The 18,225-nt window shown below is 31.1% G+C and overlaps 1 protein-coding gene across 1 annotated transcript; it reads right to left on the bottom strand.

The window, feature by feature from the left end:
* Positions 1–2,327: 2,327 nt before the first annotated feature.
* LOC107862267 (probable xyloglucan galactosyltransferase GT11) lies at positions 2,328–4,504 on the bottom strand. The gene has a single exon (XM_016707782.2). The coding sequence runs from the start codon at positions 4,305–4,307 to the stop codon at positions 2,493–2,495; it is 1,815 nt and encodes a 604-aa protein (XP_016563268.1). The 5' UTR covers positions 4,308–4,504; the 3' UTR covers positions 2,328–2,492.
* Between the last annotated feature and the right edge of the window lie 13,721 nt (positions 4,505–18,225).

The following is an 18,225-nucleotide window of genomic DNA, read 5'->3' as shown; positions in this document are numbered from 1 at the left end:
AATATAAATACAAAATATAACATATAGATACAAGTGTGAACTATCATTTGTATTTTTAATTATTGAAAAGAAACGATTGATTTTCTTTCTACGAATACTTGTTTGTATTTATTGATACGAGTTGTATTTATTTTTACAAATAAATACAATTTAAATTTTTACACAGATGCATATTGCATTTGTATTTGTAAAATTATTTGTTTCATTTGTTTGCAATTATATTTGTATCAAGTGATATTTGTTTATTTACAAATATGAGTGATAATTTTAACATACAAATACAAAACGGTATATTTGTATCAAATGATACATTACATATTTATATATTTTAGAATCAAGAAAATACAAAAAATGATTAAAAAAAAAAAGTACAAGAAAGAAAATAAAAAAACCAAAGAAGAAAAGAAAAGAAGAAAGAGAAATAGAAGTTAGAGATAGAAGAGAGAAAAAAATTTAAAAAATAAAATTAGAAAAAAAATAGAAGAAAAAACGAGGAAAACATGAAAAAAAAATATAAAAAAATAATTTTAAAAATGGTACTGTTTTTGGCGAGATTAAATATATAGTGTATTTATGTTTTTTATGAATATAGACCACAGAGTAAAAGTGAATACAACGGCTGTGAATTGAATACAACTGCTAAATGGGTATTGTATTTTATATTTTATATGAATACAGACTATTGATAAAATCGAATACAACAGGTGTAAATTGAATACAACGGCTATAAATGGTAATTATGTAAAATATGTCTATAGAAGGTGAGTTTTACAGCAAAATGTAGTTATTTCTGAAAGATTTTTTTTTTTTTAAACCCTAGTAGCTGCTACAACTTGAGTGAGCACTTTGTACGCACTAGGTAATCTTTCACTATGTAATAGCTTGCAAACTATAGATAAGATGTAATTTGCACTAGGCAAGCTCTGTGCTACAGGCTTGACTCATAATACATTGAGGGAAATTGATTTTGAGTCCTTCGTGTAGATAATCAATTGAGTTATTTCGAAGGATCGTAAATACCTTTATACACCTTTCGTTTTCCATTTTTTTTTATTACATTAAAACACATGTCATTGTTATTCTTTGAATGCGCATAAGATAAATCTTACTTTAGCATAATACTAATCGAGAAACCACATAAAAGAGGCAAACCACAACTAAGGTAAATCGCGTGGGACGAGCAAACTACTAAACTAAAGTGAAAACAAATAAGTTGGACGGATGATGATATCACTTTAAAAGATGAATTTAATTAATTAAAGAATGTTTTTTTTTTTTTCGTTCCTTGTGTTTGTATCTAATGTTCTAGAGCACTTCATGTCATGTTACTCGTGGTGGTGCACTCATTTCTTGCTGATAACTGAAATCAAGTTTTTTTTTTTCTTTTACGAAAACTATAAATATACAGTACCTACGCATAGTGGGAGTTTTAGTGCACCGAGCTGTCCCTTTTTTATAAATATCTAGGAAAATCTTTTAAGATGTCTGCGAATTTCAAATTTGAACTCATAACTTTAAATGTAGAATGAATTTAATGCTAAGAATTGTAAAGGTTCAACTTGTCAAGTTTAAATTCTTAATCTACTTACATGGTAGTCGGAGCAGTTTATTGAGTTACCGCGTGACTATTATACTATGGCTCTTGTTGGAGCTGAACTGGTTGCATGAATTGTCGTAGATGTAACTAACTATTAGTGCAGTTCAATAAAGTTGCTAGTATACAAAGGTTGATCCTGTAATATGGCCCTCTTGTTTGTGAGGTAGCTCGTGTCCCCTTTATTTGTGTAGGACCTGCTCGACAGGCCACGCTTGTTGGGCCATGTAGTTGTTTGTAACATTTGTTTTGTTCTGACAAGGGCGATCTATAGGGACACACTTGGTTGATAACCTGAAACCAAAGCATTATCATCTATATGTTGAAACATGAAAGTCGGAATAGGGAAGCACTCATCTCAGGATGAGCTTACTATTTAGATGCAGTCAGTCGGTTGTTCGACGTTTATCAATGTGGGTCCTTTCCGGTCCTCTTGTACTAGGAAAAGGCCCCTCAATGATCTAAAGATCACTCTTGATACTGACCGAACTGATATTAGATGTGCATTCTTTCCGCTCTTTAATGGCCGATACTACAACCCCAGATGGGGAAGAGCCAACATGTAAACGCCAAATCTTTCCATGGATGTGAGCTCTAGGGAGAAGATCAACATGATATCCCTAGAGCAGTAGAGTATACTCCAAAAGTTCAATTTTTGACAAATTAGAAACATGACTTGAATACTCGAGAATCGCGGTGTCTTTATAGAAATAATGTGGAGAACTTCCTCGACTGTTCAAACCGTGTAAAAATCTTTAAAAGAAGGAAAAAAAACTCTGTAGGGTACAAAAAAGATAAGAGATAGGGTACAAAAAAGATAGAGATAAAATATACATACTTTACATAAAACTAGCAAGCTAGAGACTACAACTAACTTGCAAGGATTTTGAGAAATGATTTAGTTCTTCCATTTGCTGGTTCTCAAAAAGAAATGATCCCACTCATGTTTTTCTATAGTCCCAAAAGTAAAATACTTCCAACTATATTCTTCATCAAACACCATACTAGAATTCTTGCCTTGTCTCATCTCTTTTCTCATTACATCCACCCGTTCAAGAACCCCTTTGACTGCCAAATCAAATGCATCTTCAACAGTCTCCAATCTTGATCTTGGGTCTGCATAAACCACATTTGGTATAAGCTTTATCACTTCCTCTCTCATTGCTGCTACTTGTTGTCTTGGTATTTTTGACAGTACATTTTCAATGCTCACTTTTTTTTCCTTAACATCATCTTCCGGAATTAGCACCGAGTATGAGGTGTAATTCTTTGGTAAATGCCATATATATTGAACATACGCAGAAGCCGGAGTGAAAAACACCGGTATACAACCAGCTAAAATCGAATCGAATGTGGACCTCCTAGTGAATGAATCTCCCGAGGGTTGTAAGCAAAAAACTGAACTTTGAAAGAGTCTCATGACAGGTACCGCCTTGTTGCATTTGTTGTTTGTGTCCTTGCACTCCAAGAGCCTGCATTTTCGCCTACTGGCCGAGCACTGTTCCATGATTTCGCCTCTGATTGATTCATCAATCTGAGGACGTGGAGCCCCAGCGAACGAAAACAACATCCTCCTCCTTAACCTCCTCATCCTGTTCTGCCACTGGACCACATCATTGTCACTCGAAGGATGGAAATATGTAGGGTATGGGATCGCGAAATCGTTCATGTGCCAAGGACTCGATTCGATTGTCAAGATTGTCATGTTCTTTGTCTCGGGCAACCACATTAACTTGCTCCCCCAAGATGCATCCTCTTCAACACCTCTCCTAAAATCCCAAGTAATTCTCCCTGCAATCATGAAATGATCTCTGCCCCACATTGTCTTCCATTCGGGTTTTTCTTTAAGAAATTTCGTTACCTCAACTGAGCCTGCATCCCTCTTTGTTGTATTCAAGTCGTCCCATAAGTACCGCGCTATATCGAACCCTGAATAGTATGGCACGAAAACTGCTGATGCTTCCGAGGAATCATTCGTCAGACACTCGTACTGCTTCATTCTGTTATGAAACAGGACTTCTAACGAGAACTGATTCGTGGTAAACCAACCTTTATTCGAAAAAGCCCTTTGGGGGTTTCCAAGATCAGGACCAAGTCCCATGTTCACCAAGTATTGACACATATCATACCATTTGTTCAACAATTTACATTGCTTCAGTATGTCTTCGTTGAACTTACTAGGTATTTTTGCAACATAAATATATCGTCCTGTACACGATTTTTCTTCTTTTGTATCGCCTTCTCTTTCGATTTTCTCAACCTTTTTTACTTCTTCTTTTTGAGGTTCGTCTTTTCTTAACAAAGGTTCCAATTCCTTCTCGAGTTCCTCCAAATCAGGCACCACCACATTGTCGTTATCATTAGAGGATGATTCGTCCTCCTTGGACCGCGGCTCGTCCTTTGTATCATCAATGTTGGTGGCATCATCAATAGTACTCGAAGAATTGGAATCGAAGCTAACATTATCATCTTCGCGATGAGGTGGAGGTGGAATGAACGTCTGACGAGCGGATTCAATTGAATTCGCTTCGTATCGGGAGGTTGTTACAAAACCAGGTAGAGAAGACCAATCAATTCCATATAGCAATAAGTACCACGAAACAAACAAAAAGAAGAAAACAAACCAAAATTTATTGCGAGATCTCGTTGTGAGAGAATTATCCATCTTCTTTATAAATGTTCTTGATCTAATTATCCCTTTTCTATGGAGCATAAAAGGTACTTTTTGGCTTTGATCATGACGAAAAAAGGATTAACTTGATGATTTTGGTAGATAACTAAGGGAGGTAAGATGCTATAATAATGCTTGTTCTTGTTGGACTTTGCATGTGATTAGTTTGATCACTTTTCAGATCCAATTAATTTCATTAATCTGAATTTGTATTTGGTTAGGCCACGTGTGAAGAAGATCAATTCTTTAACTAACTCTCTCACATCTTTATAGTACTATATTCAAGTATTCAACTAAATAATTATTGGAATCGATGTGATATATATAATCCAAACATAACCGGACTGCTAATAGTACTACAGTAGTAACAAACATGCTATATCCAATTCAATGACGTAAAAATGTAAACTCGTTGGAAAGAAAATAATATACTCCCTCCGTCTCAAATTGAGATGACACATTGATTAATAAAAATAATTAATAACATGTCTAGTTTACCATAGTACCCCTATTAAATGATGTGTACAATTTAATTTGAAGAAAAAGTAATTAATGCAAAGGGTAAAACATAAAAAAAACATTTTGTCTTGTCTTGATTAATGGAAAAAGACAAGTAAAATGAGAAATTTGGGATGGATAGTTTGGGACGGAGGGAGTATATAATAGAGTATATTTAGAAAGTTTTAGACAGTAAAATTTGTATACTATACATAATTGAAGAGATCCAACATACCTATACTCTATATATATTTCTTTGTATGAAGGGTGTTATGAAATAATAAAACACTTGCATACACCATTTAAGTTTAAACCTTTTGAATAAGCTTTAACAAAAATAGCTTGCGGCTCAAATGGTGATTACTTATCTTGTCACAAATCATGGTGGATCACTATAACTTTAGTATAAATCGTGTCATATCCACAAAAGAAATTATACACAAATGTTGGTGGATCATCAATAAACTTGTATATGCTTCAAATTTGTTCTATATTAACTCCAAGTTAGATATATAACATTCTAATATCAATCCCAACGTACAATTTTCAATTGTTAGATCCAACCAAACATTCAAAAATTACTAGACTTAAAGTTTGTCTTCTTCAACAATCAAGTTTAACAAAGATTCAATAATAATGTTGTTCTTCAAAGTTCTACAACCATATCAGTCATTCGATTTTCTATATCCTATATAAAGAAGATGGAGAAGACGGAAGAAGAGTAGGGTAAGGAGTGTTGTATTGGTCAAATACAAACTGTTTTTCATAAAAAATTCTTTTGAAAAAAATATTTTATACAATAAGTTGATTTCAGAAGTTTCACCAATTTGTGGACCGAATTAGCCAAAGCCCAACATCATGCTACGGGTGCTGGATCCATGTATTCTATCACTAGTCTGACCACTTTTGAACCTCACTTTAAAGTTTAAACTCTCTTTTTATGAGTTAATACATTTCTATCTTTAATAATAATTTGATGATTTTTTTTTTGTTTGCAGACAAATTTAACGAACTGAATTAACGAGAATATAATTGAAATATGAAAAAATTACAGAAACTAGCATCCTTAAGATTATAATTACAATAAATAGCAGCACTTCTTCAAAATTGCAATTTATAGCAAAAGTAGCAATATTTTATCCACTTCATAGTAATAAAAGAATATGTATTTTTTAATTATGCATATGTATTTATCAGTAATACATATATATTTGTATATGTATTTATATAACAACATTTTACTTAAATACAAAATACAATTTACTATTTTTCATAATTATAAAACTGTTACTATAAAAATTATAATTAAAACTATAAAATTGCTATTTCTGAAATTTTGCCTTCAAATATTACCCTAAGAAGCCCATTAGTGCACCTTTTTGAAAGGGCATGTACCCAATATCTAACTAACATATGAAACTTTTTGCTTGAGATAATTCTTGGCCGAACAGGCTAGCTTTTCCTTCATGGACTTTTTACATTTCTCTCCATAGTAGTCTAATCTGATATCAGAACATGTGTTGTCAACTTTTTGAAAGGATGTGGACATTTTTCTATTACAGAAGAGGTGGTTTCCACCATCGCTCCTAAAATTACCAAAAAACTCCTCTATTTCTATTTAATTATATATCATACCTTAATATATGATAATTTTATTATTTCATTATAATGGTTTAAATATTTAATATATTCTATTAATTTATATTAATTAACTATAACTACATATTGAAAGTAATTTTTTTTTATTTATTTAATTGCCAATCATGTTCAAAACTAATTTGTTACCACAAATCATAATAATTAATAACTTAAAATATTTAAAAGACATATAGAAATTTTATTGACTCTCATTATTTTAGCAATGCCACATAAATTGAGATAAAAGAAAAAGTACTGCAAATATTAACAACTTAAAATATTTAAAAGATATATAAAAAATTTAGTTTATTCTCAAAATTGTATCGAAACCACATAAATTGGGACACAAGGAGTAAATATATTATTTAATAATTACGTAAAATTATTATAAATTACAATAATTAACAAGTTAAAATATTTTTTAAAAAATAGATAAAAGTTCTATTCAACTCTCAAAATTTTATCGGTGCACCATAAATCATGACAAAATAAAAAATTATCTTAATTAATTGCAACTAAATATTTAAAATAAATCAATTTTATTATTTTAATTAACTTTTATATAGAAAATTAATCCTTTTATTTATTTATTTATTTTAGTAAATTTAAATTTTAAATTATTTTTTTCTTATATAGAAATACTAATCTTTAAACTTAACTTTAAATTTTTGAAGTACAAAATTCTTAAAATATTTAAAAGATATATAAAAATTTTAGTTTATTCTCAAAATTGTATCGAAGCCACATAAATTGGGACACAAGGAGTAAATATATTATTTGATAATTACGTAAAAATTATTATAAATCACAATAATTAACAAGTTAAAATACTTTTTTAAAAATAGATAAAAGTTCTATTCAACTCTCAAAATTTTATCGATGCACCATAAATCATGAAAAAATAAAAAATTATCTTAATTAATTGCAACTAAATATTTAAAGTAAATCAATTTTATTATTTTAATTAACTTTTATATAGAAAATTAATATTTTTATTTATTTATTTATTTTAGTAAATTTAAATTTTAAAATTATTTTTTTCTTATATAGAAATACTAATAATTAAACTTAACTTTAAATTTTTAAAGTACAAAATTAATAAATTTAATTTAATAAAATAAATTTCTAATGATTATTTTCTTAGAATTTGTGTTGGGTCAATATGTATCAAGTTAAAAAGAAATAAAGAAAAATATATAGTAAAATTTATTATTGTGAAAGATAAATATAACGCACTATCCAATAATATTTAATAATAGCATATTTTGCATATGCAAATATACCATCCCATATATAATTAATATACTATTTCGGTGAATTATCGATGATTACTATTGGATATGATAAAATTATATTAATTTTTATAGTAATAACATAATCAATCGCTCTTAATTAATTATTATGAGTCATCTAGGTATTAAGAAAATAAATAATATTTAATGAAAACAAAATAGACATAAAATGCAAAATTAACTCTTAATGTTTTAAATTAAATTTTCGTCTTTCGAACGATGATTTTACTATATCACTCCTTATTATAAGTCATTTATGTATTAGAAAAATAATAATAACAAAATGATATGTCAACATAAAATATTTGATTGACTATCAAATTATATTAGTGCCACATAAATTGGGACGAGACAGAAGAAGATATAAAGCAACATATATTATTTGAAAATTAAATAAAAAGTACTGTAAATAACAATGACTGATTTTTGTTGCTTCAATCGTGATTTTAATGTATCACCAGCAATTAATTATTATAAGTCACTTATGTATTGAAAAATTAATAATATTGAATCCACGATTTTACTATATATATATATATATATATATATATATATTATACGTATACTATGAATAAAAATTTTCATGTTATTATTTTTTTTAAATAAAGATTACTACATATACTCAAAGGGCAAAAGAGTAAAAATACACAAGGGATAAATGTACAGAAATCAAGAAGCACCAAATGGATTATTAACATTTGTAACATTCAACACATTTCTAAATATTTTCAAATTCTTCTTGAATCAACACATACACATAATAAAAATAATAAATAATAATAATTATATTTTACTATATCACCCCTAATTAATTATTATGGTCATTTAAGCATTGTTCCACATAAGTTGAAATATAAAAATATTATAAATCACAATGATAAAAATTAAAATTATTTTAAAAAATATAATTGGCTATCGTCGATACAAAACTCCGGACAAGGAGAGTAGCATTTATTATTCAAAAATTATATAAAAAGTATTATAAATTACAATAGTTAACAACTTAAAATATCTAAAAATAATTTAATATCTTATATATTTCAAAAAAAAAATCACATGAAAAATACTAGAAATCACAATAATTAACAACTTAAAAAATTTAAAAGATATAAAATATTTGGTCGACTCTTAAAATTATATTAGTGTCACTAAAATTGGAATAGAAGAAAAGTATTATAAATTACAATAATTAAAAACTTAAATTATTTTTAAAATATAATTGACTATCAATGCCACAAAAATTTGGACAAGAAAAGTAATGTATATTACTTTGAAAATTACATAAAAAATATTATAAATTACAATAATTAACAACTTAAATTATCTAAATACGTATTAAAATAACATACGTTGAACTCATGCTAGATTCCGGATGAATCCTAGAAAACATATGCAATCCTTTTATTAAAAACTTTTATTTAAATATATCAAGATTGAAAAGATAAATAAATATCTTAATATTGGGTCCGTGCTGACACGGGTCATGCTCCTCTAGTAATGTACATAAAAATAAGGGGAAATTTCAATTATATATAAAAAAAAAGTAAATAATTTACAATAAAAAATAATCAAATTTTTGTTTACAACAAAAATAGAGATTATGTTATGATATTAATGTATATCAATTGTAGTGAATGACTATCAATGGAAGGACTTCCTTCATTGTAAATCATACCTCAAGAGAAATAACAATTACTCCCACTATTCTCTCTACTCTTCTTCTTTATTCTTTCTTGATTTATAACACGTTATCAGCACGAGACTCTGCCAAACTAGGTGAGATTATAAATCTAGGTAATTTCAAGGTTAGTAATTCCTTATGTTATTTGTCTTTTTCTACTAATAATATTATTATTGTTGGATTTGAGGAAAAATAATTAGTTTGGAACCATTTATGTTTTAAATTTATTCTCCAAGAACAATATTATCAAAAGGAATGATAATATGTTGGGTTTAAGTCCCAGCGATTTATGCCTAAGACGTCTTTATATGGATAATACGTTGTGTTTGAATCTCAATACACCATATTGATGATACTATGATGGGTAAGGTAAAATAATGAGTATTTAGTGAAACATGTTCCATCAAATATGTTTCATTCCTTGAATTGAATGTAGTAGCAATAAATTTTATATATGCCTCAATTTGCTTTTGTAGTAGCTATCATAATTTGATATGCTTAAGACATGATTATATTCCATTCCTGGAAATGAGAATTTTGATTATATAAATATAGATCAATACCCTGGGGTGAATGTGATTGTATATACACTCGAACGTATTCTTAATTGTGAAGATATCACAATCCACCTTCAAAAAAGGTGTAATAATTGAAAGATTGAATATCTCCAAGTTACTATGATAAGAAACACGAATGTGAAAGTTACCCAAGCATGATGAAATCACATGCCATAATAAACTAAGAGTTTATTGTTTATTGATACGAAATTCATGCAATAGTAAACCTGATGTTTACTAAAGAATTTTTGCACATGCTATGGTAACTTGGAGTTACTAATACAAATCGTTTATGTCAGTGATGGTATCACAACTCACCTCCGAATGAGGAAGAATAACTGAGAATCACAACCCACCTCCGAATGAGGAAGAATAACTAAGAAGAGTTATTTTAATATCTACTTCTGAAGTAGTAAATCTGAAATTTATGCATGTAATAGTAGATCTGAAATTTACTAAAGTAAAAAAACACATGTCATGATATACTTGGAGTTTACTAGCATAAAAGTTCATAAGTTGACATGAACGATTGCGATATCTAAAGATGTGCATATTAAGTATTAAACATATATTGAATAATTCAAAAATTCTTCATGAACTTTAATGTTGCTTGTTCTCATGATATGTTTGTTGGAACAACTAATTTTAGAATTGGATCCCTTAAAATCTGAAAAGTATAAAAGGTGAATAAGGACCCGTTCACCAGTAAAGTAATCTATTAAGGTGCATCGATATAAGATGATCACTTGTACGTTTATTGTTAATCTGCAGTTTGACATTCATAAAGTTGTTTCTCAATAAAATTGAGTTAAGAGCATAACTTTCAGATTGTATAATCAAGACAATTTATTTTGATGATGATGGTTTGGCATTGAATGCGTTCGATAAATAGCAAAACTATTGTCAATGAGAATAGAGCATCATGTGTTGGTCTGAAATATAATATGCTCCATACAATAACACTTGTATGCATTAGACCAATAAATTATGATTATTTCTTCCCTCTCAATTGGTTCAAGGTCAGGAACCAACTATTCCATCTAATAGTTTTGATGTGCGGTATACGATTAATGAATATACTATGATGCACAAAGATGGATTCCTCAAAGAAAATGGAGGATGTTCCTTGATTTTCCTAACATAAGGTGGAGATTATAAGCAACTATGAAATATGTTAGGAATTATCATCAGATCCTCATTCAAAAGATAATTCAAGTCAAATGCCGAAAGCATCTCATATTAAGCTGCAAGTGCTCCTATTTTCTGTTCCTAAAAGACAAAGTCTACGCATGCATGAAATATAGTAGACTAATCGGTTTCAAATGAAATAATCCTTGAAAAGGATAAGGAGCAAATGATCATAATAAGAAGGCAATGTGCTCTTGAAGAGCCTACGACATAATATTTCATGAAACCTTATGAGAGGTTTAGGTACCTGAAAATAATGAAGTGATGAGATCTCAAAATGTTATGTCGCACTATGAACCGATACGAAATGATATATCATCAATGATATCTTTGATACAATATTGGCGTAATATTGTAAAAGACTACGAGGATCTGGATTCTACGTTAATTTAAGCATGTTGACGTAGAAACATTTATCAAGTGACATGAAAGGGTGCATCTTGGTAAGGGAAAACTTATTTGATTTGCATTTCACACACTTGAAGATGTCACACATGAAATATTGAATATTGTCACTTGACAAAATACATCTTGCAAATATTACAAGTAGGGGTGTATATAGGTCGGGTTGGTTCGATTTTTCATTAAAATATAACCAAATCAATAACGTCAATTTTCTAAATCTATAAACCAAATCAAATCAATATACAATCGATTTTTTTATTTCAATTTTAGTCGGATTTTTTTTGGTTTTTCGATTTTCTTGGCTTTATTACAATTATAATGTGATTGAAGCAAAATTAAATGCTTTCACTAAAAAGATAAAAAAATAAAATAATGGTCATAGAGTAGTTCCAATAAAAATTAAGTTGGCAAATTATTAAGACGTCTAAACTACTATCTCTCAAAATAATATTATGTAGATACCCGGTGGTTCAATTTCTAAGTCACTAGTCATAGTAGCTTGTATGAAAGTTTCCTTCACATAAAATATGAGCATACAAAAGAATGAAGAATTGGAGACAACTTATTAAAGCTTAACTCCATAAAATAATTAACTCTAACATAATTCCATAAGAAAAAAGAGAAAGAAGAGAAACAACCTAAATTACAACTTGATGAATGAGTAGAATGAGAAAAGTAAGATGATAGTAAGATGAGGAAATAATGAGAACTCTCTGAAAACTTGGAAAGTAAAATGTAAAGTGAAGCAATTGAAGAGTTTTAGTTTTTTATATTAAAATTGGGTTTTGTATTAATTTGTTACTAATGGACAAATATTATAATTAAAGGCCAAGAATATATATTTATTTTCTGAATATAAAAAATAAATAAAACTAATTAGAAAGTAGATTATAAGTAATATTTTTTTACGCATAAGAAATTAAAATTATATATGTATTATATCGGTTTGGTTTGGGTTCGATTTGATTTTATTTTTGCTAATACCAAACCAATCAAGAATGACCGGGTTTTTTTTCCAACACCAAACCAATCAAACTGAACCATAATTCGATTTTTTTTTCGATTTGGTTTGATTCATCGGTTCGATTTGACTTAGTGGTTCGGTTTGTACACCCCTAATTACAAGGCCTGACAGCCTTTTCAATTAATTTGTTAGCAAGGTATAGTTTTGCTCCTACTAGGAGACATTGAAATGGGACCAAACACATGATCTTATATCATTCAAGCTATGTGTTCATATGTGGGGATACTACCATATCTTGGAGATATATAAAGAAGTCTATTGTAGCCAGTTCATCGAATCATGCTAAGATAATAGCTATTCATGAAGCAAGCCGAGAATGTGTACTAATACGAGTACGATCACATAGATGGACTTATGAGGGCGTACGTTAGACCCGAGGCTTGGTGTGTGCAATGAAGTGAAAAGGAGCACCTAAATGGACACCAAAATAGTCTACTACATACACTAAATGGGCCAAATCAGTCCACTACATATACTAGAGGGGTGCCCCTTCACTAAGGGGCCTTTTGGTCATTTTACCTATTATTTGTAATACACTATAAATAGAATAATGTAGGGTTTCATTAGGGAGATTTTGATTAATATTATGAGTTTATAACACTTGAAACATTTCCATTGTAAGGAGAGAAGACCACCAACCCGAAATTATAACTAGGGAAATCAACTTGAGTGTGGAATCGCTCGTATTGGATTCAAGCTTGGAAACGTTGGATGCTTGGGAGATCAGGGTCACTCTTGTGCCAACGTAAGAGTTAGGTATTTGATGTGTGTGATGTTAAAGGTCCAAGATTGGAATAGGCTTTTGGGTTGTTAATATTATACCTTCAATTTGTCTAACTATCTATCCTTTTATTTCTTTGTAGTCGTGTAGTAGGGCTGATGTTGTAACCGTGTGTTTGTGTTGTTAATGTGAAATCCAAAATTAGTCTATTGTTCATCTTGTTCTTGCTGTGTTGCTACTGTTTTGTTGTTATTACGCCATTGTGCTTTATTTTCTTCTTTTTGGTAGCGAATCTGAGAGGGGTCACCAAAAGAGGTCCTCGGTTTCTTGGCTAGTGGACTGATTTTGGTGTTTATTTTGTGTTTCTCTTGTCTTTCATGTATCATTAGGTATCAAAGCATGGCTAGATCCTGTTCCTACAAGATCAATCTTGGGCTTGCTTGTTAGAATTTTTTTTTAAAAAAAGTTGAAATCTGAAAATTCCAAAAAGAAGCAAATCTGTCCATTTTTGTGTCTTGGCCGAAATTATGTTCTTGTTGTGTCATGATCGAGATTTTTCTTGTTTTAAGTCTAGATATAGGATTCATTTTATTTGTTTTGTTATTTCTAGTGTTAGCTTCTTCACCTCTAACACTAAAGAAGTCTAGATCTAGATTTGAGCTTTAATTGTTGATGTTGTTGTTATGAACCTAAACTTTGGTCGTGTGATTGTTGTTGGTATTGTTGTTGAGGATTCAAAGCTTGGACGTGTGGTGTGTTGTTTGTTCAAGTTTTGAATGTGTATGGTGGTTATTGTGTTGTATTTTTAAGCTTGGAAAGGTGTTGTTGATGTTTAGGGTCCAACTTGAACCTTAGAACTTCAAGATTCAAAAAAATGTGTTCTTGGTGTTCTTCACATCTTCATCTATTGTTGAAGAAAAAATGGATGTTTGATCTTAGAAGTTGAAGAAAGAGAGTGTGTATTTTGTTAGTCTTGAAAGACATATTTCCCAAATTTAAGACCTCTCAAGACTTTTACAACCAATTCTAACCATTCAAGGACTTTAACAACCACTTTTCCAACAACCTTCCATGATTTAAGGACCATGTCTTGAGGAGAAAAGTCAAGTCTTGCTTTTTGAATTTGAAAGAGGATTTCAAGACTTGTTTTCTCTCCTTAACCAATTTCCACCAATTCCAAATTACAATTGGATCAAGACTTGAATTAGAAAATAAAATTTGATAATAACCGCAACCAATACGTGGCTGCCACATCATGTTTTTACTATTCACAGATAATTTTTAAGCTCAAATTTCAGATTTCTTAGTTTCATTTTATTGTTTCCTAGTTCCGTTTGTTGGTTCAAACACTAATTGACAAACTAGTAATCTCCTACTAGATTGTAAGTTAGTTGTAGAGTCCGTTTGTTCGTGTCTACGTTTGTTGTGTGCTTTTATTTTTTGTGAATTCGTTGTATCTTGTTGGTTCAATCCCATAAACACATTTTCTTTGAGTCAACTCAAATGAAAATCTATTTCGGGCAAGAGTAGACTCGACCCTCAATCACTTACGAAGTACAAGCCGACTTTCAACACTTGTGAAACCAAGTGTGAGGTAAAAATCAAGAGTGAGAGTGTGGTGAGGCATTTTTGAGCTAACAAGTTTGTTATTTTTTTGTTCGTTGTTGTCTTTTCTTTTAGGTACCATGACTACCACCAATATCAATGCCATGTTTGACCGCATCACTGACAATATTGAAGACATGAAAGGGCACGTTGAAAGGCTACGCCAATTGGTATCCACACTTATCCCAACAAATCCAAAAACTAAGGTCCAAACACCTTTCGGTGAGAGCTTCCCGAAGGAAGTTGCTTCCTAAACTTGTGAAGGACTTTCACACCGAGGTAAAGATGAACATACTCATGAACGTCAAGGAAAAATAGCTAACTCTTATACTTTGGTACATCTGAATGATGAACATGTGACTAATAAACCGTTGAGTGTGAGTAGTAGCTTACCTATGTACAAGTATATTGATTCCTTACCACTTGTGGATGATGTAAATATTGTGCGAGTAGATACACTAGTTGATCCTATAGATGACCGAATCGATTCTTCTAGTATGATCGATTTGTGTCCACCTAGTGTTAACGCTATTGTGTTGAATGGAAGTACATCGTCATGTGAAAATTGTGTTGATCAACTTGTGTGTAAAACTTGTCCACCACTTGAGAATATGTGTGATGTGATTAATGAATCTCAAGTGAGTGAAGAAATTGAAGATGTTGGTCGAGGACAAAGGAGTGAACCTGTGAGCCTATATTGTTGTAAAGATTCTAATATTTTCTTGGCTCATAGGGTTAATCATGTGCTTGACATATCTTTGAAAAATGATTTTGCTTGTACTCCTTTGCATGACACCCCACCCGTTCTTGATAAATATGGCTACTTGAATTGTGATCCCTTTGATATTAATGGTGGTTTGTGTCTACTCGAGGACCGTAGGGTAAATGTGTCATTGTCTCTTTGGGGTGTTGCTCATATCCGTACATCCATGTTTGACACACTTGTATTTAAGTTATGTGAACCACAACTTGAGGATGCCAAGTTGTATTCTTGATTGTGGAAGGGTCCAAGGATGTTAAAGACTTCTTGTCACCTTCATGGGGTTGGATAAGTTGAAGTATCTTGTGGGACTCTTGGGAGCGTGCTTCACATTATTTGTAGAGAGAAGCCGAGTTCTTGGGCAAACTACTTGTCTTGGATTGGATTGTTGCATGGTAGTTTCTCTATTCTGCCTATTGGTATGACTCCCTTGATGGAATGCCTTCCCTCGGTAAGTAGTTGAAGGGAGAGAGGTCCTACGTGCTTGCAATGTCCCTTTCTCTCGTTGTGTGTTCCTACTTGTGAATACATCTTAGATGAGAATTGTGTCTTTAGTGCCTTTCTTCACTACCTATATGCATATAATGATATTCATGATGTTGTTAGATAAACATCGTATGAGAGGCATAGTCTCGATTTTTGTCCTTTAATTCTTGATGTTCATCTGAGCCCTTTTGTTTGTGATGTTGTACAAAAGTTTTTCATAGTTAACACAAAGGATCCTTGGTTGTACTTCAAGTGTGTACCACCGTGGCATGATAGTGCTAATTGTTTATTTTGCTAACCCTAACCCTCATGCACATTATGCAAGGTATGAATTCGAGGTTGAATCCTTTTCAAGAAGGGGGATGATACGAGTACAATCACATAGATGGACTTATGAGGGCGTATGTTAGACCCGAGGCTTGGTGTGTGCAATGAAGTGCAAAGGAGCACCTAAATGGACACCAAAACAGTCCACTACATACACTAAATGGGCCAAATCAACCCACTACATATACTAGAGAGCTGCCCCTTCACTAAGGGGCCTTTTGGTCATTTTACCTATTATTTGCAATACACTATAAATAGAATAATGTAGGGTTTCATTAGGGAGATTTTGTTGAATATTATGAGTTTATAACACTTGGAACATTTCCTCTATAAGGAGAGAAGACCACCTATTTTGCGGAGAAATTTTGACTTTTGAAAGAGAGTCGCCACTTAATTTTGAAAAGGAATTAAGAAACCTTTTTATTTTACTTCAAACGATTCAAAACAGGAAAATCATTTTAAGTTAGAGATTCTAGATAAGTGGTTCCTATTAACATTTTAGGAAGGTGTTAGGCACCTAAAACGTCCGCTAACTTGCGGTTATCCGATCTGTTTGAAAAAGTCTTTGATTAATTTCTAAAAGATGAATTTGCCAAAAAATGATTGATTTTAGAAGGGATTTGTGTAAAACAATTTTTAGACGACTTACTAGGGGTTTTAACTAGGTGTACACAAATGAAATAAGAAAATAGACACATAAACGGGGAAAGGGGGAGAAAGTAAGGGATTTAGGCCCTTGGGCCCAAATCGATGAGACTTGTCCTAGTCTAATTGGGCCTTTGACCCATTTGCACCTGTCCTAATCTAGTTTTCGAGCCCTTTTTGGCTTGAGTTTTCACTTCACCTGTATTAAATACAACTTTGGCTTCGAGGCCCGAATGAATAAGTAAGAAAATAAATAGCTAAATAAAGATGACAAGAAATAAGTAAACAAAATAACAGATGAGATTTTTGGGGTCTCGTAGCCGCTTCAAATGTGGGACTTTAATCCCTTCTTTTCTCCTTTTTGACTCCTTTTTTCGAAAATATCAACTAGAAGAAGTAGGCCTCACTGGCCCGTTATGAAATACAACAGGGAGGGAACCCATTTGAGGTTCGAACACGCTGTCCCGCATCCACGTCATATGTATCAAAAGAAATAATAAGGATTAATCATCGGTTTTGTAAATTAAAGGAAAAAAATAGAAATAGAATAAAATAAAATAAAATAAAAACTTATTCGCAATCACTTTTATCCCAAACAAGTTCAATCACCTTCAAGATGAAAAATTTGGCCAAAGTCGGATCACTGATTGAACTAAGGATAAGTGTTAAAGAAGAGTCCTATTCATTTATACTTTCAATCGAACTCAGAAGTGAAATGATGTCATGTTTATACTTAAACTATCCCTTACGCCGAGGTGTTTAAAGCTGAGAACCTTCAAAGTAGATACATACGTAAACAACTGGACACCAAAAAAATCGTTCATTTACCCAAACTCCTTCTGAATGGGAAAGGAAAGAAAATCTTCCACTAGATGTCCATCTCAAAGAGAAACAAATTGATTTTTTCAGCACAAATTTCAGAGATGTGACCATAACTTCAACAATATAAACAAAAGAAAAGGAATTACGAACTGATACTTTGCGAGGATGATCTCAAGACCATATCAGAGTCTCCTTGGCAAAGACTAATTAGTTATCCGTGTAAGGAGAATTTGTGACTTGAATTAACGGGGGCAGACAAACAAGAACCTTTGAACACATCAGTTTGATTTTCATAAAAGAATTATTTTCCC

This window comes from Capsicum annuum, chromosome 3, assembly GCF_002878395.1.
Source record: "Capsicum annuum cultivar UCD-10X-F1 chromosome 3, UCD10Xv1.1, whole genome shotgun sequence".
NCBI classification, from domain to species: Eukaryota; Viridiplantae; Streptophyta; class Magnoliopsida; order Solanales; family Solanaceae; genus Capsicum; species Capsicum annuum.
This window is presented reverse-complemented; position numbering and strand designations above follow the sequence as displayed.

Bases quoted from the DNA above. Each gene is read 5' to 3' on its own strand.
- LOC107862267 (XM_016707782.2), bottom strand. From the start codon at position 4,307: ATGCTCCATAGAAAAGGGATAATTAGATCAAGAACATTTATAAAGAAG.